Source organism: Clinocottus analis, unplaced genomic scaffold (genome assembly GCF_023055335.1).
Source record: "Clinocottus analis isolate CAN_PGR_092001 unplaced genomic scaffold, fCliAna1.0.p SCAF_14, whole genome shotgun sequence".
In the NCBI taxonomy this organism is placed as follows: Eukaryota; Metazoa; Chordata; class Actinopteri; order Perciformes; family Cottidae; genus Clinocottus; species Clinocottus analis.
Genome location: NW_027175865.1, coordinates 8,020,978 through 8,043,835, shown reverse-complemented (window position 1 = coordinate 8,043,835; position 22,858 = coordinate 8,020,978). Strand labels below are relative to the sequence as shown.

At 44.1% G+C, this 22,858-nt stretch overlaps 1 protein-coding gene across 4 annotated transcripts in view; it reads left to right on the top strand.

Moving 5' to 3' along the window:
- atxn1a (ataxin 1a) overlaps nt 1-22,858 on the top strand; it is a 79,823-nt gene that overhangs the window by 49,972 nt on the left and 6,993 nt on the right. For 2 of the 4 annotated variants that reach the window (XM_068574964.1, XM_068574963.1), the window contains exons 4-5: nt 2,914-3,029; nt 19,025-21,406. In XM_068574964.1, the coding sequence (XP_068431065.1) occupies nt 19,550-21,406 (1,857 nt within the window). In that variant the 5' untranslated portion in view covers nt 2,914-3,029; nt 19,025-19,549. Of the gene's footprint in view, nt 1-2,913; nt 3,030-13,166; nt 13,585-19,024; nt 21,407-22,858 lie in introns of those variants that run through there. The other 2 variants (XM_068574965.1, XM_068574966.1) reach the window with 2 other exon arrangements.

Here is a 22,858-nt window from a genome sequence, read left to right as displayed (position 1 = left end):
ACAGAATACAACAGCAGGACATGCACATACAATACTTGTGCTTTTTCAAGAGAGTGCACCACTCACTCAGTCACTTCAACATGACTGGCAAACCTTCACCTGTTAACTTGTGTAACTTTGTAGGCTTCCCTCGACGACAGTGTCAGATAGATTTCATGCAAAAAAACATCTCTTTGACGCCTGTATTTCACTGAGTGAGGGAGACTCACAAAACACATACATCAACATTGTTGGTTTGCTTTGGCCATTTCTGCACTTGTGCTGCTACGCTAAGCCTGCTCTCAGCTGTTTGACTGGAGGTTGAATGCACTTAATGTAAGTCACTCTGGGGAAAAGCATCTGCCAAATGAAAACATTGAAAAGAAACAAAGCCACATATACAGAAACACAGTTCATTGCAGGTGCCGACTGCTCCACTGTGCTTTCAATTCAATCAGTTGTTCACTTAATGCAGTTTACACCAAACCCTTTCCGACTAATTTATCTTGCTTAATTTCTGGATTGGACATGAGGGATTGAGACATAGGACGACGTGGAGCGGCCTGTGAGACTCTGCTTTAGTAAATGAAAGGTTTTCTAAAGGAAATCTGGTGCAGAGAAACACTACCGCTTTTGTCCACAGGGGCCGCCAGAATCAACAGAGAAGGAAAGTTCCTTGTAGTAACTTTAAGTCATTTCAAAGGATTCTTATTTATATTAAGCAAGAAGTGTGAGTCTTCAGATGTCTTATATCTATAACTGTATACAGTATGTACTTACTATAACTGCCACATCCTGGTAGACCTGAGGCTCCTTCTACCCAGGCATCACCCTGTGAAAGATTAAATGTAAGATTAAGTTAGAGTTTTTGATTTTCTCTATAGAGTCATCAGTTAGACTGGTAGTATGTTTCTCTTCACAGTCTGCTAGAATCGAAATTTTGGATACATTTGTTAAAAAATTAGTCTCTTTTGATTCCTTTCTTTAAGTTAGTCCCACGCGTGTGCTTCTGCCATTTGCTTTGGCCTGAGAGCCTGGTCCTTACAGGTGATATATTTAAACCTGACATCTTCAAAGACTCAGGTATCCTATTTTTTCCCCTAAAAGTTAAGCAAAAAAAGTTAAGTAAAGCTTTGTGTTCTGTCCTCCCTCCCTCTCACTGTCCTCCTCCCTTTTCCACTGACATTTTTCAGCTCCCCGCTGTTCCTCGCTGGTTGTGCCAGTGTTGTCCTCCCAGTGAGTTTCTATCTGCCTCTTCTCTGCCACCATCTGTTTCTCTCTCTGTCTCTTTCTCTCTGCCTTCCTATCGCCTCTCTCTTTCTCTGTGTCTGCTTTACCTAACAGCCTTTCTATTCTCTCCATCTGTCGCCCTTCCTCTCACCTCTGGATTCCTCCTCCTTATTTTCCGTTCTTTTAACTTTTGCAATCTCTCTCTCTTTTGCTGTCTCCTCCTCTCTCATCTCCATCTCTCTTTCTCTCTTGCATTTTTTAGCGCCATATGGACTCTTTTGCCAGTTGGTTTTTGCTAATCCATGGCCTCAGTACACATCAATTTATCTCTTCCTCTGTTTCTGCCTTACATACACACATTACAAACATCGTTAGCACACACTAACCCTGCTGCTTTCTGTATGTTTTTAGCTTACTGTGTGTGTGTGTGTGTGTTTACATGCTTAATTTGTGCCTGACACTACACTATAGCGCACACTGGAAGCCTATGGATTCGAACATGTCTGCCGTAGCAGCCATTCCTGTTTCTTTCTCTCACTATTCATTTTCTGCCTCACTGTCCCATTATCACCTCTCATTTCCACTGTAGCGCTCAATCCCCTGTAGATAAGAGTAGTCATGCATAACATAAGAAGTGTGCGTGGAGTGATGCATCTCACTGCTACTAATGTAACGCACACACAAAACCAACCACGTAATTCCTTCTTTTATCTTCCTCAGACTGCAATGAAACACTTTCCCACAGCAAGACAGCGACACAAACACACTCCTACCCACCTCTTCCCTTGTCTTTAGACATGTGAGAAGTGGGTCAGTAGGATGTTTTTACACACACACACTTACTCACGCACACAAACACACACACACACACACGCACACACACACACACACACACACACACACACACTGCAGCTGACTAACAGCAGGGAAGATGTCTCGTATCCCCGTAACATCCCCATCATCCCACCACAACCTCCCTAATTAGTCCCAAAGAGTGTGTATGTGTGCACACCGTCAACGAGCAGCCAGTCTGTCTCTTATGCCGGTTTGTGGGTGTCTGCTTAAGTCAGCATGTTGCACATTTGATTTAAAGATGCATTGGATACTATGAATATGACAGGTCCTGTTGATAACGACCTGTATTTGCGTTGCACTTTTTCAAACAAATAAAAGCTACCGAACAAAAAAGACGCACGGGTTTCAAGTGCTGAAGTGAGACCATTAAACATGAATAATACGCAGGAATGCTTAGCAGCCTGTAAAGAATATGCATACAGTTGTTTTTATTTCACTAAATGTCCAAACAGCATCCTTGTGGACCTAACGTGACCCATTTCATTTGAACAAATTAATGTTCCTTTCATTTTCCGCAACCATCACCATCAATAATCATCCCTGGAGTGTTTTTGTTGTGCTTTTACAATCTGTACGAATGTGTAAATCCAGAAAATCAGAGGCTGTTGGGATGTGAAAGACATATGTTTCCCTGTTTGAAGCTGCAACTCTATTTGAAGCAAGACGTGACAGTCCCATACTCTTGTTCAAAGCTAAGTTACATGTGTGGCTTTGTGAAATAAACCTTGTGATGCGTGTGTTTTTCCTGCTGATGCATACAACACAGTGTGCCAATGTGTCTTCCCACCGTGTAATAATCTGTCCTTACCCTACTTTATTGTCAACCTTTGTTGTTGTTTCCTCCACCAGGGAGTGCTGAGTCCCTGACTCAACACACTGCATTCTGGGATAGTCTGGAACCCTCTCCATGGGCTGTACCGCCTGCTGACAAACCAGGGGGTTCTGGAGGAGTTGTGTTGAATGAGGTGAGATTGTCCCCGTCTGTTAGCATGTGCCTACATCATGGTTTTCATTTACATGAATCCACTTATGTTTTGCTATGTAAGCCGGTTCTATGAATAGATGCAGGCCTGTATCACGTTTGTAGTTGAGCTTGAATTAGCTTGTGCTTCATAAGCTCAAGGACAGTGGTTTACTGCTTACTGCTGAATCATTACAGACAAACTGCTGCCATGTGGCTTTTACAACCTAAAAGCTGCTGGTCTGACTGTCAGGTTTAATTCAATGTTATTATTTCTGACCTTAACGACCATTCAGCCCGGTGTTGTCCTCATAGCCAAGATCCTTGCTTTGCTGATAAAGTGGTCACCCTGATCACAACCCACATGCCTGTGAATAACCTTTCGCACCCCAAGCAAATACAATGAAGCCTCGTGGGAAGCGTTCTATCCGTTCAGAACAAAAAGTAACTTACCGTTAAGTTTATGTAATTACATAAACCTCGTAGCCTCGGCGTCACTTCCGGGCAGCGGCCGTAACGTTAACGAGATCATTATTAAGTACCCTTTACAAAGTTGGATTTCAACAGAAAAACACCTAGTTATAACCCTACGACTAATAAAGTCTAATAAATAGTCTAATAGTCTAATAAAATGTTTAAATAATTTGTTGTAGTATATTAGAACCTAAAAAATCCCAATGCAGCCGGACTTTTTTCCCCCCTACCTTTTACATTTTTGAACCGAATGACAGTCTTTTGACTGAAACTCCTTCGTAACAACCCCAATGCTTTGTTTTATTGTGATATGTGTTGATTTGTATTGACATATTCCGATTCTTCAGGTCTTTATCTTTACAAAGAAAAGTCTAACAGGTTGTTTAGGCATCTGGAAAAACTTGTGGGCGGCTCGAGACGACCTTTTTGGGAAACCTTCATCAAACTATGCTCAGATCATGCCCGATGTTTATAGTTCTAATGAAAATATTCACTTTTTTCAAAATAGAGTTCTGAAAAAATCTATATAAAACAACACAAGTATAATAACTCATTTGGGGGTCATAGGACTACTTGAACAATGGGTACAGGGAAGCCCAGTGTTAAGTAAAGTGCATTTGGTTTGAATGTGAGCGAAGTGGCAGCTAATCACATACACAGTGAATCGTAGTGAATGCCTTAAGCCACACATCTTAAAGGTATGGCTCACTCTCTCAATCATTCTCTGTCTTTGAATATATTTGACAAACACGGTAGATTCACCCAGTCTTTCAAACCTCTTTATGAAGGTTAAATAAGAATATTGATTTAAAGCCAACAGGCCTTGGCTTCAAACCAATCACAGTTTACTGCTGTGATTGGAGGAGAGGCCATTTTAGGGTCAGGGTTAGCTCGTCTGCCTAGTGATGAGACTGCATCTGAGCTCTCTTTTGGACCAGCACTATATTTTCACCTTCAGGAACCAGTTAGCGAGGGCTCTTGCTATGGGAACGAGAGGGGTCTGAGTAGATAGGGCCTGAGTAGGGGGAGTGCATTGTAGTTTATCGCTTACATTCATTTACATGTTTGTTCAGCTACCAAATTTCTATGCAAGTTCATTGATGATTCTCTAAACAAACAAATCTGTTGTTCTTTAAATTACTGAACCTCAAGCTGCTTTGTTTTCCTCTGAAGTACTCGCAGCACAAAGGCCGTCTTTTTCTGTGTTCATATTGATTCAGAGGAGAAATTCTCCCTTTCCTTTCTCCTTTTCCACAGAGCAGTAAGATCACAGGGTCAGCTGCAGAATAACACCTCAGCTGTTGCCGATTATCTTGCTTGCAGACATTTCTGCAGATTAAATCCTCGTGGTCAAGGATTCTCAGGCCTTGATCTTGATGGATAGTCTCACTCCTCACTATAAGACACGATATGAACAAACATTTAAGCAAAGTATTTTAAGTTCTTTCCCCCCAGATTTCCTTGCACATTTGGAGATGAGTGTTATTTTCCACTCGCCTCTCTCCCCGAGGGATACTCTGCGTGCCTGTTTACTGCTGTCGTGAGCAATAAACAATGGACATGGCTGACTTTAATAACAAACACTAACCGACCTCCACCAGGAGCCTGCACGCAGAGTGGAAGATTAATGTTTGACTTTACCACAGAGTCAGGATACTAATTGGCACGTTAAGTCTCTAAGCAGCACTGATCTGTTCAGCTATGCGCTAATAATATGCATCACAAACTAATTAAAAACATTTCATTATTGCACAGAACAGGCATCAACAGTGCAGACATAAACAAGTGATAATGTTCTGAGCAACAACCTCAGCTGTCGAGTTAAGGCAGATTATTAGTTGTACATGGCAGTGGCATTGTGGGCATTTCTGGACTACACCTCCAAAACGCTAGTTGTGACGGGGTTTCCTTACAACTGTTTGGAGTCTCTTTGTGTACCTAACAGAGAAAAGAGAGAAGATGCCGGAGGAGAAAAGAAAGAGAGAAACTTCTTGGTCCATGTTCTTGGTCCATGTTCACGAAGCAGAAGGAGCAGCTGGAAATGTGTACTTTTTGGTTGAAATCTCATCTGTTCAGTGCTTCATTGATGATTTTTGAGAACGCGACAAGTCATTCATACTGAAACACGGCTATTATCCAGTTTTAAGAGCCAAATGTAAATGCCTTATTCTTTGTGACAAGCCATTGTGATGCTTTTGGAGTGGAAACCATCAGAAGCCTGTTGTTCTGTTGCCTCAACATGTGGTGCCTCGCAATTGGAGTAAGAGGACACTCTGGTCCTGGTCTTAAACAGGCGTGCTTTTTTAAGTCAACACACACGCACATACACACACACACACACTTGCACATACACATTCACAGACCAGAGCACTCTCATTTACCCCACAGGGAGCGGAGAGTTTAGAGAGGGCTGCAGTTTCTCTGCTGGAATCTCTGCCTGTCTTCCTCTCTCTCTCTCTCTCTCTCTCTCTCTCTCTCTCTCTCTCTCTCTCTCTTTCTCTCTCTCTCTCTCTCTCTTTTTCTCTCTCTTTCTCCCTCTCTCTGTATTCCGCTCCTTCTGTCTTGGGTCGTTTCAGTTCAAGTCAGTGAAGCTTTATTAGCGTGACGTTTTGTTCACAATCATGTTGCCAAAGCCTATATTTGATGAGAAAGCAAGACTTAAGCGTTTTCCTCTAATTCAAATGTGCTTTGTTGGCATGACTGCATGCATAGTACTGCCAAAGCGTGTGATCGTAGTAAGAGTAATATTTCAGAAAAATGTGCGTCTGTCTTTTTCCCTGTTTCTGTGTCCCTCACTGTGCTGATTGAAGTGTGTGAGGCTGTGCTTCCCTCCTTCACGCTGTCCCTGTCTTTCTCGATGAATCCAAAGAGTAAAAAGTGTGAGTGCTTGAGTTAGTGTGGGTGTGAGAGAAAGTAAGTGAGAGAGAGTTGGTGCTATTCTTGGCTGGTTGGGGAAGTCTTGGCTCCCTGGCGTATGGGAAAAGTGCTCTTGGCAAGTCTGGAACCGAGGCATTCCTTTATGCTGTCCTCTTGAAACGCTCACACACACACACACACACAGACACAAACTTGTTTTTGACACTTCGGAGGACATTGCTTTGACTTAAATTATCCACTGGAGACTGAACCATAAACGCTACAACCAAACCCTTACATTAACCAGAAAGCAAAGACTTTACCCTGAAATAGTATAGTTTAGCCTCAGTGCACAGGACCCACAACAGGAGTACGAGAAGAACACTTCCACACCAAAGTCACTAAGGCATGCATTTAAATGCTCCTTAAGTTACCAACTGTCGAGTTGTTCTTGGTTGTCTTTTCATTCTCTCTCTACATGCATGCTTACACAGACACACACAAACATACACACACACACACACACACACACACACACACACACACACACACACACACACACACACACACACAAACACACACAAAGGAGAAAGATTAAGTGCAGTCTAAAAAGAGAGATTTCTAGTACTACTACATTATGCCCCGAGGCCCAATGTCAGAGTTTCACTGTCATTCTCTCTCTTACACACACACACTTTACAGACACACTTTACACACTTTATATACACACACACACACACACACACACACACACACACACACACACACACACACACGGCATTCCACATTATATCCTTGAATGAATTGCCTAAGGAGTGGGAGGTTGTCTGCATGACTTCTATCAGCTAATAGATCTTTTAGGTCTCTTTCTCCATGTCCTTTTCTCTCTCTCTTTTGCTCTCTCTCTCTTTCTTTGTCCCTCTCACTGCAGTGCCACTATAAAGTGACATCACTGTCTCTCTCCATGTTTTCATGCCCCTCTGTCAGTTTCTTGCTGTTTTAGCCTGCTCTCCCTCTACCTCTCTCCTCTTCCCCTCGTCCTTCTCTCCTCTCTCCTTGTTGTCTGTCCCTGCTTCATTTGTTCTACACACCTTTTCTTAACCAATTTCCCTCAAACATGCAAAGTGTCAGTGGTCTTTACAGCATGTGTTTGCTGTTGAAATTGGGTCAGGGTCAAAGGGTTTCACACAAACACCCTCCAGACAAGTGTGTGTGTGTGTGTGTGTGTGTGTGTGTGTGTGTGTGTGTGTGTGCGTGTGTGTGTGTGTGCGTACATGCATGTACGTGTGTGCGACCGCCACAGCTTCTAAAACATGTTATTTTCAGTCCATGAGACAGTGGCATGCATGCAGAAGAATGTTGCCCACAAGTATGTTTTTTTTTCTTCTCACAACACACACACACACACACACACACACACACACACACACACACACACACACACACACACACACACACACGCACAAACACACACTCACACACACACACATACTCGCTGGTCTTTGTTTCCTTAGTTTAAAAAGGTTCACCCGGAGTATGTCAACCACATGGAATTTCCTTTCATCTGTGTGTGTGTGTGTGTGTGTGTGTGTGTGTGTGTGTGTGTGTGTGTGTGTGTGTGTGCGTGCAGCGTGGACTACACAAAAAGATGGAAGACATGGCTGTCCTCCAAAAGTGAAACTAAAACACCTTGATCGCCCCCTGGTGGCTGGCTGCAGTATGGGTTATAAAGTCCACCCCCTCGATTGGTAGAAAGGACATGAATGTTTTTAGAATGTTAGTGTGAAATGATCCATAATTGCATTAAACGACCATAAATTATCATACTGAATTCATGAAATAACCTATGGGGTTTTACTTGCATTTTATTGTTTTTTTAATGTTTATTTGTCCTTGCAGATGTCTTGTGAAGTCGTATACGTAGCGAAGGACCATCCATATTTTAGTTATATTCATAAAACAAAACTATAATAACAAGGCCGCAACATCCTAATTTTCTATGAAATTGTTGCAACATAAAACATCCCTCGGCTAACAAGGCATTCATGCTTCACTCTGTAGAAATTGCCCAATTGGCTGGAGCCATTTTCTAGGAATCTGACAGCAATCAGTGTGGCTATTCAACATGATTATATAGATTTGATTGAAGAGAGCGAGTGGACAGTGATATCAAAGACTATTGTTGTGTTCATCGTGCAGCTCTGGGCCTCAGGAGTAGACACACTGCTGGGCAGCATGCAGACACCTGTGGAGTGTGTTGTGATTGTCTTGTGTTTTGCGTGTGCTCGCCTGGCCGTGGAATTTACTCGGCAGGAAAATGGCTCCGGTGTGTACTGCATGCGAGTCTCAGGGGTGTTGGATGTGTGTTTGTTGTTGAGCAGAGGCCTTTGATGATTTGTGCGTGTCTGCGTGCTCAACTGGTACTGCTGTCTGTCTGACATTTTTATATCCTTGTGCTTTTGAAAAGGTGGAACACATTATTCACAGACAAGGACACATGCAGAGCAGTCGCCCACCTCTCCTTCATCCACACAATGCCCGCTGACATGCCCATTCATGCCAATTAGTGCCTACCGATATCTTTTACAGCAGTTCACCTTCAAAGCACACAATAATACAGCTCTCTGTCCTACATGTGGACACATGCGGGCACCAACAGGAAGTGTGCGTGCGTGTGCGTGTGTGTGTGTGTGTGTGCGCTGACAGGCAAATAAAGCAGCATTAGTCTACAGTTGTGTGTTCATTACCATTTGTCTCCACAGGCGGGCTGTGAAGACTGTTTAGCAGCTCCCTGCAGCCCCTCAAAGTCACACATCCCACACCTGTCAGCCTGTCCTCCACCTGACTTCAGCGAAGACATTATCACACTCTCGTCATCTGATTGACTGCTTGTATTTCTCACCATGTCCCACCCACGTGGAAGGAGCATGGGGGGCACACATATGAGATGTGATGAACGTTAAAGAGGATTTGCTTTGAATTAGCATTACAAATTTACTTTTTTTAATGTGACTGGTGATTAGCTGTCATGTTAATCCAAAATTAATACAACCGTTAGTTGCAGCCCGAGCTGAACGCAAAAAAGGAATATGTGAAAATGACGTTATAATTACATGAAATTTCGACACATAATGGTTTTATATTTCATGTTTATTGTCCACATTTGACTCAATTTAAAAATATTGAACTTCCAGTTGGATACAGATTTAAACGACTTAAAGTGACCTACGAAAGCCAGATTAAGTTGACACAATTGTGTGCAGCTGAGGACTCTTATCGTATCTCACATCATAGCCTTCGCCCTTTAAAGTCAAGTGGAGAAATATTTCTGTGTTTTTAATCACTAAATGAGCTGTCGTAGTTTGTGCTGAAAATAGTCACTCGAGTCTTCATATTTCAATTCTTAAAGTGAGTAACATTCTCTTTTAATACATGTGAGGCTCTTATGGTGTAGGAACGGACAAAGGGACGATAGCTGTGTGGGGAGAATGAATGGATGGATGGCGTAAGGATGAATGGAGTTTGAATTGAATTGATCTGTCCCTTTTCTTTCGCTTCTCTTTTCTGTCTTTTCCCTTTTCCCCCTGCAACTGCCTCCTTTCCTACATTTCTCTCCTCCCTTTCATGCAGGAACACACATTCTCTGAACAGGATTACATACTGTATTGTCTTTGAAATAATGTTTGGCTGTTTATGTCTGCGCTTGCCCTTGAATGAGTGTGTTGGACTTTTGCCCGCACATTTGTGTGTCTGAATGTCGGGGATGACTGCTATTGTTGGTGTTTGTGAATACGTGCATCGTACGTGTGTGAAAATGAAAGAGTGAGAGAGCATCAGTTCATGTTTGTGTGCGCGTCTGAATGCATATTTGTGCGTGTGTGTGTGTGTACTCAGTAGGATTATACAGCAATAGAGGAGCTTAGCAGTGATTTGCCCATCCATTCCAGTCCCTCCCTAATCCTGCACACATGCACGCAGACTTCTTTGTATGTGTGTGTGTGTGTAGCAGGGATCTAATAGTGTGTGTGGATTAGTAGGTTTGTGAATGGGTTGTGGCTTGGGTTGAAGTAGTGCACTACACTGCCAGCAAATTAACACAGCCTGGCAGAGGGCTTGTGAGAGAGACAGAGAGGCGAAGGGAAAGATATTTGTGTGCAGGACGCAGAGGGCACAGTTAACATGATTACGTAACGATTACACAAGGTTATGAATGATAGATTATGAAGGGACCGTGGCCTCGATATGATTAAGGTGTGTAATAAAGCCGTGTCTTCACGTCGCCAGCCTCGCAGTGATCGTTTGTGTGCGCTCGGCCTGTGACCGTTAGATGGCTCTGCACCTGCTGTCCCTCTCGCACACAGAGAGGCAGATGGAGCGACATGGATAAACAAGAGAGCCGACAGAGACGGAGGAGCGATGGATGGGTAGTGTGTGTGTGAAGTTGTGCGGGGGCGACCGAGAGAGCGGTAGAGTCTGTGTTTTGAGCGTGAGAGGGAGAGCGAGCAGTCTGTGATATGTGTATAGGTGCGAGTATATATAGAAGCTTTTCATCAGTTTCCTTAGTGACTGGCTCCGACTGAGACTGGGACAGAAGACGAGAGGAGAGCAGTGTTTGCTGAGGAAGATTTCACCACTCTTAATATTACATTGAGTCCTTTTGAATGAGTTTTGATGTCATGAAGTCGACATTTAAACTTTCATTTTCGGTCAATCATGCCAAATAAAGACACAACATGACAAGTTGTTTCCAGGTGTTTTCCCCCGCTTGTGGCTCAGCATAATGCAGCTTGTGTTTCCTACTAAAAAGTCGAGATGTAAATCGTGAGGACGTGGCGGGTTTATGAAGACGTTTTAAGCTCAGGGATCATAAAACACTTTGCAGACTGAGTGGCACTCGATATTACTAAGTTTTGATCAAGTGGTGATATTCTAGACATTTAGTGACGGTCTGCAGATATTAACAACCGAAACAAGTTCCTTGGTGGAAATGGTTGGACAGCGGTGGAGAATGTGAAGGATCTGGATATTTATGTGGAAAAACAGACCAGCTGAACAAAGGCTCTCTGGTTTTCTCTCAGTCTTCTAATTTGCCTTGCTTTTTGTGTCTTCTTGTGTTTTTATACTGTGTTTTTTTATACTTCAGGCTATCATTTAAATAATTGTCTTTTGTAACTTAATAGTGATATTAAAAACAATGCTGTATTATTTGTACATGCAATATATATATACGACTGGTTAATGTAAGATTTAATAATAATGTCAGGAAATCCAAAAGTGCCCCTTAAACCATATTTTGTAAAGGATAAAAAGTGTTTGGACATCTGCTAAACCGGTTTAGTTTCAAAACAGGAAGGATATTTTGTGATTCGTGGTCGCAACATTGGAGCAATCAGGCCCTGTATCTAGCAGAAACAAACAAACAAATGAAGTGGAAAAATTAAGGTAATAACATCATCGCTCTGAGTGCTTATCACCAAAAATACCTTCCAAAATAAAATGTTAAAGGTGCACAAAGGACTCTCAGATTACCACTTTTCAATCCTCTTATCCAGCTGAGCCTCTCTGGGTACAATTTGTTAGTTTTTAGTCCTCTTTACCACATTAAAAGCAAACTTCAAAATGTCCACTGCACTCGCCGTGAAATAAATATCCAATGTTGAACACCAGGATTGAAATCTAGCAGACAGGAAGACCAACCAACACAAACAGGATGTGTTTTAATGCATGTTTAGACCCATAGAGTCCAGTGGGAATCCCTACCATTCTCTCTGTGTGAGTGCGTGTGCATGTGTGTGTGTGTGGGTGTGTTTTAACATCCTATGAGTGATTACTCTTTTATTCCCTGCGCGTGCTACATCACTTAGCATTGAGGAGCACATTTCATCTATATTTACTTTTAACTAGGTCAGCTAAGTAAGGGTAATATACTGCTGTGTACTGTCAGTGAGGTGATCCGTCATGACATCTAGTGGCTGAAAGTAGGATGTGCAGCCTACTGAGTCCGCTAAAAGGGGAAAATAGAAGATGTTGTTTCTGTAATTGATCTATTTACCTGTATGTGCGTACATCTGTTTTGATGATACACGCAATCCTGAAACCATTTGTCGATGAACAAAACTGTTGTTTTACAGAATATGAATTAATAATTGGTAAACATTTATCAATAAAAAAAGGCCAACCAGTAACAACTCTGGTTACAGCTTCTCAAATGTGAAGATTTGCCGCTTCTTTTCGTTTTTGTTAATCAATTTAGTTATCAATTAAAGTTAAAGATCTGGGTTTTTCTCTGTTGGTAGGATGAAAAGAAACTATTTCACCCTGGGCTCTGTGAAATTGTGATGGAAATTTGAAACTATTATTTGTAATTCATCAATAAGTGTAGAAAAAAACCCCAACGGATTGATCATAGTTCCAGCCCCAGATACATGTCTATTTGTTTGTGTACATGTGTTGCTCATGTGTATCTGTCATGTACTCTCTCCCTCTATATATAATCTGAACTGCTTACTCTCTCCCTCCCTCTTTATCTCTCCCACACTCCCTCCCTCTGCCCTTCTCACTGTAACAGCCTCCCACCCTGTCTCCCTCTCTCGTCCTCTTTCGCTGCTTGTAAGCGGTCTCTGGGCGTGAAGCCAGCTGGCGTGTGTGTGTTTTTTGAATGAATACCTGATGAAGTTGGCTGAGCAAACCGTGGGAGGGGCCCTGAGTGTGTGTGTGTGTGTGTGTGTGTGGGTGTGTGGGTGTGTGTGTGTGTGTAGGGCAGACAGTGTGAGAGCTCTGGCTCACATTCAGCCCCTTGCATAATACACGTTGGAGCTCTGCATGCGGGACTCCCTCCCTGTGGGCGTGTGCAAGTGCGTGCTACCAATTTTGTTTGTGTATGTGATCACCTGAGCGCTGTGTATCAGTGGTAGTGAGGGAGCTTTCTGCCTCGCTGTCAAGATTTAGGAGAGGGCTGTGTTTGTGTGTGTGTGTGCGTGTGTCTGCGGTGTATGTGTGTAGGTATGTGTGTTCGGGGGTGGGGGGCCGGGGGGTTGTTAAGAAAGGCCGAGAGCAGTTTGTAGCACAAGTACACTGAATCTGCTTGGGATTTTCCGCTTGACGGGGAGAGAGAGAGAGACTCAGGGTGCTTTACAAGGGACACGGCAGAGCCGGAGAAGTTCAGGGAGACGAGGAATGAGAGGGGGAGAGAAGGCATGCTGCAGAAGTGGGCTACTCCTGCTCCCCTGGTAAGTACACTTCGCACAGTTTTGTGCTTGCTCTGAATGAAGTGTGTGTATGGGAGAGAGGGGGAGAAGGAGAGAGAGAGAGAGAGAGAGAGAAGGAGAGAGAGAGAGAGAGAGAGAGAGAGAGAGAGAGAGAGAGAGAGAGTCAGCATATGCGTGCGTGTGTGTGTGTCCCGAAAGCTTGTCTTGTTGTATCACAGTATGTCATTTATAAGTGCGTACTGCGTCTGCCCTAGTTTCTCCTACAACTGTCGACGCTCGTTTCTACCATTCGCTCGTGGTTCCCCTCCCTGATTCTCTTCTCTCCACACATTTCTCTCATTCCTCTCTCACCATTTGGCTCCTTTCTTTCCGAGCCTCTCGCTGACTGTCTGTTTTTCCACCCCAGCGCCCCCCCTCAGGGTTATTGAGGGGTGAGAAAGTGCAAGTCATGCAACGCTGCCTAAGTGTTTGTTTTCTGAAAGAGACTCTCGCAGTCATTTGTTTCTCTCCATCTCTGTCTCTCTTTGTGTAACTCTTAACCACTCTCTCCCTCGCTCTTGCTTCTCCTTTTCTCTCCCTTCCCCTCCCTTTCCTCTTCCTCTGCTTCTCTAACTCTCCGTCTCCATCTGTCAATGGCAGATCCTCCATTACTCCCTCACTATCTGACCATACTCCTGTGTGTGTGTGTGTGTGTGTGTGTGTGTGTTTGTTGTTGTTTGTGTGTAATCACTAGCAGACAGTGACAGGGAATAAAGTGGCGGTCTTGTCAGAGTTCCCAGTCTGGCAAGGGTCCCTGTAGTGTGCACATGAACGCACATATGCTGACACACACATGCAAACACACACCCGCACTCATAAAAAAACACACGGCAATAAAGCTACAGAGAGACATAGAGGAAGTAGAGAGAGAGAAGTATAAGCCTGCAGCACCACTGCACTTTCCAGCTGAACTATATTTAGCAGTGAGATGACACTTCACGTTGGACTTATCCCTTTGATGACAATTATGATTATGACTGGGCAATCAGGCACACGCACACACGCACACACGCATACACACAGACACATTCAAATGCAGCAAACATTTAGACCATGCACATCCGTTTTCATCTGAATGCTCTTGCAGACAAAATAGTTAGAAGATGGCAAAACAAATGAAACATGTAAATGAAATGAAATCCTTAATAAGCAAACATTCATTGTGTGTTCATGGTGCGTCAGTGTGTTAACTTTAGTGTGTTTTATGGTGTTTCCCTGAACTCGGCCTGCGATTGTGGGTGCCTGAGCCCTCAACAAAAACATTTCCAGGTCCAGCACCCCGCTCTGGGCCCCCGGCTCCTCTCCAGCTCACTCTCATTCAGTCATTAACCATGAACCGTTCTGAAATGTTTATACCTGCATATCATTATGAATCATGTTGTTGCTACTAACAACTGAAGCTGATCGCAGCAGAGTTGATCGCACCCAAAAACTACAACTAAGGGTTTAACGCAGCACTTTTTTTAAATAGAAGTGCAATGTCATTGTTTGTAATATGTATTTTTACATAGCTTTTATGTGATTCAATGATAATGTTGCTTACCATCCTAGTTTGGGAGATACAGTGCATTCTTTAAATGGATGTACTGTTAAAGAGCACTGCACATATTTAGTGCAGAGAAACATGTAACTTTGAACCCAAATTTCATCTAGTTGTACTGTGTGTGTGTGTGTGTGTGTGTGTGTGTGTGTGTGTGTGTGTGTGTGTGTGTGTGTGTGTGTGTGTGTGTGTGTGAGAGAGAGAGAGAGAGAGTGTGAGTGAAAGAAACCTGAGAACCTCCACTGTTTTGACCGTAGAAGGACAATAGTATAGTGCATGAGTGAACGATTCAGGTTACTGACTCACATGCACACAGACTTTGGTTAGGTGGATCATTGTGTTTGTGAATGTGTGTGTGTGTGTGTGTGTGGGTGTGTGGGTGTGTGTGTGTGTGTGAGTGTGTGAGAAAGAGAGCGAGGGGAGAGAGACTGAAGCACATGGAGGACAGACGGCTTGGATTACAAGTCATCTGATATTGACACACAAATTCATTCACACGTACACACACACACACACACACACACACACACACACACACACACACATACACACACACACACACACACACACACAGGTGCAAACTCAGCAAGATTCATGTGACATAGCTTTTCAGTGAATCAGTGCTTGAGTGTCAGTTTCAGTGAAGCAATACTCTCTCTTTTTGTAATGTAGGTCAGTCGAGCTCGCCTCTCCTTCTCTCCTCATGTCTCCCCCCTACGTCCCCACTCCATGCCCCTTTCCTGCCTCTCTGCATCCCTCCATCAAATCCCATCGTCCATCCTCCTCAGCCTCTTTCTTCATTAGTTGTTGCTGTCGTTTTGTTGTTGTAAGGGTTAATGAGGAGGCACAGTAGCCCTCAGTCAAGTCTTAGCTGAGGAGTTTACAGTCAGATGGAGTCTTTTTCTTCTAACCCGTTTCTTTTCGTCCTGTAGTAAAGGGAAGCATTGTGTGTGTGTGTGTGTGTGTGTGTGTGTGTGTGTGTGTGTGTGTGTGTGTGTGTGTGTGTGTGTGTGTGTGTCTGTAGCTACTTTATGCTCATTGCAATAAAAAAAGATGCTTGTTTCTGCTGCCCCCACATGGCTAAACATCTGTTAATGCAGGTTTAAGTTCCTTTTTTTCTATGTTGAATAATTTGAAGTTCTCCTTGTAAAACAAAGCACTTCTCTTGTAGTAGTATTAGTGGTTTACAGCCCGACTGTTACAATAACAATCTTGCTTTATAGCGATCCATCATACATCCCATTACACAATGCATATAATGTTTCTCCTGTTTTTCTCAGAAACCTTTTTCTCATGCCTGAGTGAACTGTCAGATGGAACGTGAAGATAAAAGCAGCCATAGATGGCAGCAGGAACAGATCTGTGGCTGGATGTACACACACTGTCAGCGTTTGATGTGACAGCTGATGTGAAATGTCTCTGATCTCACAGCTCTCAGACACATAATATTCCTCTTATCTCAAAGTTTTAATACAGGCAACAGCATGTGGAATACGATGTTGGCTTTATTTTTTGTGTGTCTCTCTATACCGACGCTATTTTATGACACAGCATGAACTGCACGTTCAATGAGCTGCCGTACCGGAGAGAGATGAGTAGAAGATGAATGTGAAATAATGCCAAGAGAAGAGAAGGAAAGACTTTGAGAGACGATTAACAACATAAAACCATTAGATGGACGAATGATAACTGAGAATGTAATTATGAAGAATGAGAGGTGGGCGGGTTGAAGCAGGTGAAGCGTCGAAAGAAGGGAGACGCAGAGTAAAGTGCATGTCAGTGCATAGAGCCCACCTCTCAACACACCTCTGACTCATGCCTGCTTGATTGAACAGATGGTGCGTGCCTGTGAACATGTGTAAGTGTGTGTGCTCACAACCATACAACGAAGCCTGTGTGTGTGGGTGTGTGTGGGTGTGGTTGTGTTTGTACTGTATGTGTGTGTACATTTGACTGTGTGTCTACTCCTGTCCCTGCAGTTGTGTTATAGTAGCAATGCGACACTTCTTAAATCAAAGGAATCTGCTGGGGATGCAAAACTGTCCCTTGTCCTACAGAACACGCACACGCAGGCCACACACACACACACACACACACACACACACACACACACACACACACACACACACACATACACAATGAGTACAATTGCTATCCCTCGCAGGAATAAGTAAATAAGCCCATTGGACGTCTCAGAGGTGTTGACCCTTTCATTCTGGTTGAAAGATTCCATCTGTTGTGGCTTGGCAGCTGCAGAGATCAGATAATCAGAGTCATCGCTAATACCAGAGGCAATGTTATAGGGTCTAATATTATATTCTGGGATGTTATCAGACCAGCTACACAACGGCTGTCTACAGATTATCAGTGTTTCCAAATGCACATTAATAAATGCCTTAATCCACTGTTATTTCAAGATTCAGTGTGAAGATGTTGTCCCTATATTCTCATCTATAAAGGATGGATAATAAACTATAACCACAATAACATTTCATAAGAAATGTATACTGTCACTGCCTTTCTTCTCTAAATAATGTACATTTTTAGTTACTCTTATTTTTCTTCAGGGCCTTTGGAAGTCGTTGCATGTAGTTCACAATAGAAACTGTCGGCTGGATTTCACTTGTTGTTGGACATTGAAGACCCTTCCAGGCGTTTACTATTATATGCTTTTTAATGTATTATTGGTTAAGCGCGTGTATTTCTGTAAGTTTATTTCCCAGTTTGTCGTCAACTGATACTCTGCTCAGAGGTCTTTCAGTTGGACAGCGTGTGTGCACTTGTAGGTGAAATAGTGTGTGTCTGTGTGTAAACTTGACCTGTGTGTCAGGAAAAGACGTGTCAGCATAATTGAATATCCCAAAGCCTCAGTGTTAGAGTAAGCAAGATAATGTGTGTGTGTGTGTGTGTGTGTGTGTGTGTGTGTGTGTGTGTGTGCGCGCACGTGTGTGTGGCAGTGTGCTCGAAATGCTTCTACATTACTATTGAGATTCACACCAAGCGTTCCCTCTTTTGCAGCAGGGGGTCCTTGCTAACAGATGGCACACACATGTGCTGCACACTCACACATACGTTATTGAGTACAGCACATGCTTGTTATCAGATGTCAGAGTACAGCAGGTGCTGGAAACTTCCAGAATTTGTTTTGATTGTTAATAGTATTATTATGAATAGGGATGCAAGCTTCTGGAAACCCATGAGAACTGCTTGGATTAGTATTGTTTTTGTTCTGCTTCAATTCTTTTGTATGGCCTCAACCAGTGTTGAGGCCATACAAAAGCAGTCAACCATCTGTTGGAGACTGAAGGCATGTTTCCATTTTCATTTTTTATTTAACTCATGTTGGAGCTGTTTGTTGAGCTCCTTAGTTTGTTGATGCAGGGCGACATTGTGTTTCTCGGCCTTCATCACAGTAAATCATTGCTCAATAGTTCCTCTTGAGCCATTTTTACTCCTGAATCTCTGGTAAAGGATTTCTTCTCTGCTCCATGGTGACAAACAACCTCCATGGTCTGTGTTTGCTGAATCATGTGTCTCTCTCAGTCCTTTTATTGAATGTACACCCAGTTGCAAAAAAAAGTATCTAGTGTAGTTTCACCTGCTATTTGGTGATTAATAAGCAATTATAGAACCAAATATTCAAAGGATTGAATAGGAATACATCATAAGCGTTTATAGCACTGTGTCCAAGACCAGGGAAACTTACTGTATGACACAGTGCATTTCAGTATGTCAGCTTGTTTGATTGTCATTGAAAAACAATTAGCCTGTGCAGTGTTAGACATGGTTGCTGTTTAGGTTCAAACAAACAGTTTTTAACTATTCATCTGTTTGAGAACCACACTTTCATCCTAACAGTTCCAATCTCTCTCTCTTCCACAGGATTGTGCTGGGTGTGGGCAGGCTTGCTTTTACAAGGAAATGATTCCGCATGAAGTGCGACGCACTCGGCCCCCCGTCGTCCTCGGCGGCAGCAGCAGCAGGTGTGACGACGTGACTCTCTCCCCTATCACACTGAGCTCACCCTTCAGCCGCTAAAGACCTCTGGACCAAACAGACCGACCTACTCTCCTCCCTCTAACCACCCCTCAATATCTTCATCTCCATCTTTAATCCTTCCTCACCTGCTTGTTACGGTCTGGATTTTCTTTGTTATCAAGAAAAGCCCCAATAATCAACGGCCGTGGGTGAACTGAATAGAGAGGGAAAGAGAGACAAGGTTGGTCAAGATAATTGCGAGCTAATTAAAGCGAGACAAGGGACGGATCAAAAGTGAGAAAAAGAGACAGGAAAGTGAAATAAAAAGCCAGCGACAGGGAGAACAAAAAAGACAGAAAAAGCTAAAGAAGGCCAAAAGTTAAGGAACAATAAGGCAAGTTCAGTTTAGGGACGTGAGGCAAAGTCAACATGAAGTCCAACCAGGAACGCAGTAATGAATGTCTGCCCCCAAAGAAGAGGGAGCTCCCCTCAAGCACATTACCATCTGACAATCGCTCCCCGGCCATCCCACCTGCCAGTGACAGCCAGCGCACTGAGAACATGGCCTGGCTAGCCAGTGTGGCTGCTGGGAATGAGAGTGCCGTACATGGACACCGTAGCTCCAGTCAGTCAGACAGCCTCCAGAATAAATCCCCCTTCTCCACATCGGACTCTCCATCCTCCTCTTCCTCACTGAGGCTCGTCTCATCTCTTCCTACGGTGTACACGTCCCCGCTGTCGCAGTCCACAGTTGGAGGAACAGTACATTACGCCCAACTGCCTCACAACCTGCAGTTCATAGCCTCCCCCTACACTTCCCCGTACACTAGCTACATCGCCCCTCAACTGCTTCCCCCTCCTCCCCCACCTCCGCCCCTCTCGTCCTCCTCCTCCTCTTTGGCCGGACAGAGACACTCACACACAGAGACAGTCTCTGCTCCTTCGCACGCCTCCAAGCACGAGCAGCAGAGAGCATCCGCGGGGCGCACCTCCATGCCTCCGCCTTCTACAGACCTCACCCCTCACTATGTTCAAATGTCGACCTCAACACGGACTGTGCCGTCACCTCATTACCATGGAGGTGTTCACCTTCCACCCCAGTCACTGCACCCACACCATACTTTGGGACATGGGCTGTCCCACCTTGTGGTGCAGTATACGGACGGACCCACAAGGAAAGAGGAAGGCGGCCCCAGAACCAGAGAGCTCCACAATGGAGAGCTGGAAAGGGGTCGGCGATTTGGAGCGTCCCCTGAGTCCGGCCTCTCTAAGCCAGGGGGCAAATCCCGGGACGCCACTTCGTCTTTGTCCTCCTACGAGGCCCGCCAGCTGGTTCTGCATTCAGACTACTCTCCTCACGATCCCTCAGGACTGCGAACCTCTTACATGCTAATGCCCAACAGCCACGGGGACCACCATCTTGTGCCACCCAGGCCCAGCCCTGAGAAGCTGATGACCTCTGCCCCCACACACCTGGAGAGAGGTGGCATCATCCTGGGCAAGCCTGTCAATCGCACAACCTCCTCCTCCACCACCACGTCCTCTTTCACGTTTCCACCCCCATTAAGTGTGGACAGCCTGAAAGCTGCTGTCAACAGACTGTCGCCACAGACTGTTATCCAGACCACCCACAGCGCTACAGAGTCACTGTCAATGGGGCTCCCCTCCACCATCTACCCTCAGCCGCCTATCATTGGATACATAGCAGGGGGCAGTGGGAGCCACCATATGCCAATCAGCTACCACCCCGGCCTACAACAACACTTACTCATTCCTGGCGATCAACCGGTAATGATCCCCGTCAGTGGAGGTGGAGTCACCACATTGGAACCGGTCACCTCCCACATAACATCATCTACCCAAGCCGCACCGTTTCCTACCACACTCCCACATACATACATTGCTGCCCCGAAAGGAGAAACTCTAGAGCCCTCCAGTGCTTCGTATCTGCAGGCCACTTCAGGTGCAGTGGTCCAAGCCCATCTCCATCTCCCCATTGTTCCCGCTGCGCCTGGGCCGGTCGCTCCTTCTGCTCCTCCTCCTCCCTCCTCGAGTACCGTGGTGCCCCCCTCCCTACCCTCATATTTCATCAAGGGCTCCATCATCCAGCTGGCCGACGGGGAGCTTAAACGCGTGGAGGACCTAAAGACCGAGGACTTCATCCAGAGTGCTGAGATCAGCAGCGACCTGAAGATCGACTCGTCCACAGTGGAGCGCATTGAAGGAAGCCACACCTCATCCAACTTTGCTGTGGTTCAATTCTCTGTTGGTGAGCACCGTGCACAGGTGAGAGATAGGTAGCACCCTTTGTGAAAGGATCCGTTTGACATTTTGGTAAATACACTTCACTCTCTCATGAGAGGGCATTAGCTATTAAACTAGATCCAGGAGTCAGCTAGCTTAGATTAGCACGGAAGTCAAAGCTACTAGCAATTCTAAAGCTCTCTAATTTTCAACATTTAATCTTGTTTGTTCAATGTGTATACAAATTGCAAATCCCCTGAAGAAACACCAATGACACAACATGTTTAACATGATCTTTGGTCTTTAGAGGTGCTAGTAGCAGCAATGTATTTCACAACTTTGGAGTCAAGCTCTTTGCCCCTGCTTCCAGTCTTTATGCTAAGCTAAGCTAAGCAGCTATCAGTGCTGTCTCCATTGTTAATGCACGAGCATGAGATTGGTATTGATCTTCTCATCTAACTCTCTGCAAGAAAGTGACTCTATTCCGTTAAGGCTTGTTCTCAATGTGATTTTACATGATACTGGTTTATGATGTCATTGGAGTGCTAACACTTAATGTAAATGTAAAAGCTCAGTGGAACAACAACTGATTTGATAAATTATTCAGCTCCTCTTTAAACCTTTTACTGCTGTTTTTATGTGAAGTTTGGTAGATTGCCGAGCTAATTAACTCAGTTGTAACTCTGAGTGAGAAGCGACTTCTGAAAGAAGTCTCTTGTAAATGTTGAATGACAAGAGTTGCGCAGCTTTCTTATTTATGACTCTCACGGTGAATCTCGCAGGACTCTGCTCTTCCCTTTGTAATTAGGTTCAATGCTCTGTGATGTCTTGTAACAAACATGTTCTGATTATGAGCTTCAGAGGAGTTCAAAGAGTTGTGTGTTGAAATCAACTCATCACATATTCAGGACAGGCAGATTGCAGAATCACATTTCTGCTGCTGCATGTGATACTCCACTGTAGTACTTTGAGAGGTTCAATAGGTCATAAAAAACTTATATAACTTCTATCTCTCAGTAATCTCTTTACATCTAATACTACGCCTTGATGTATCTTTCTATTTTCTATCTCTGGTTTTACCCAACTCCTTCAAACACACACACACACACACACCCTTCTCAGTGTCTTTGAGGGTGTCCGTTAAAGCCAGTTAATCTATTTCATCTGTCCAGGCTGTGACTCGTCCACCCACACATCACATCTCGAGCCATCTCTCCCGCCCCCGGCTGCTCTTTGATACTGTATCCCACAAAAGCTGACAATCTTTCAAAGACTCATCCTTCTTTCTTTTACTCCATCAGTGGCTCTCCTTACTTTTTTTTCGCTGAGAGATGGTAGCAGCGCAAGTCAAAAATTACATAATACAGAAGGGAAAACATTGCCTGTCGTTTGCTTTGAGAGAGTGTTTGATACATCTTACACTTCTATCGTTCTTGACATTGTTCTCTTTCACATTCACTTCCTCACTCCTCCTCTTGTTCAACATACCCTCCC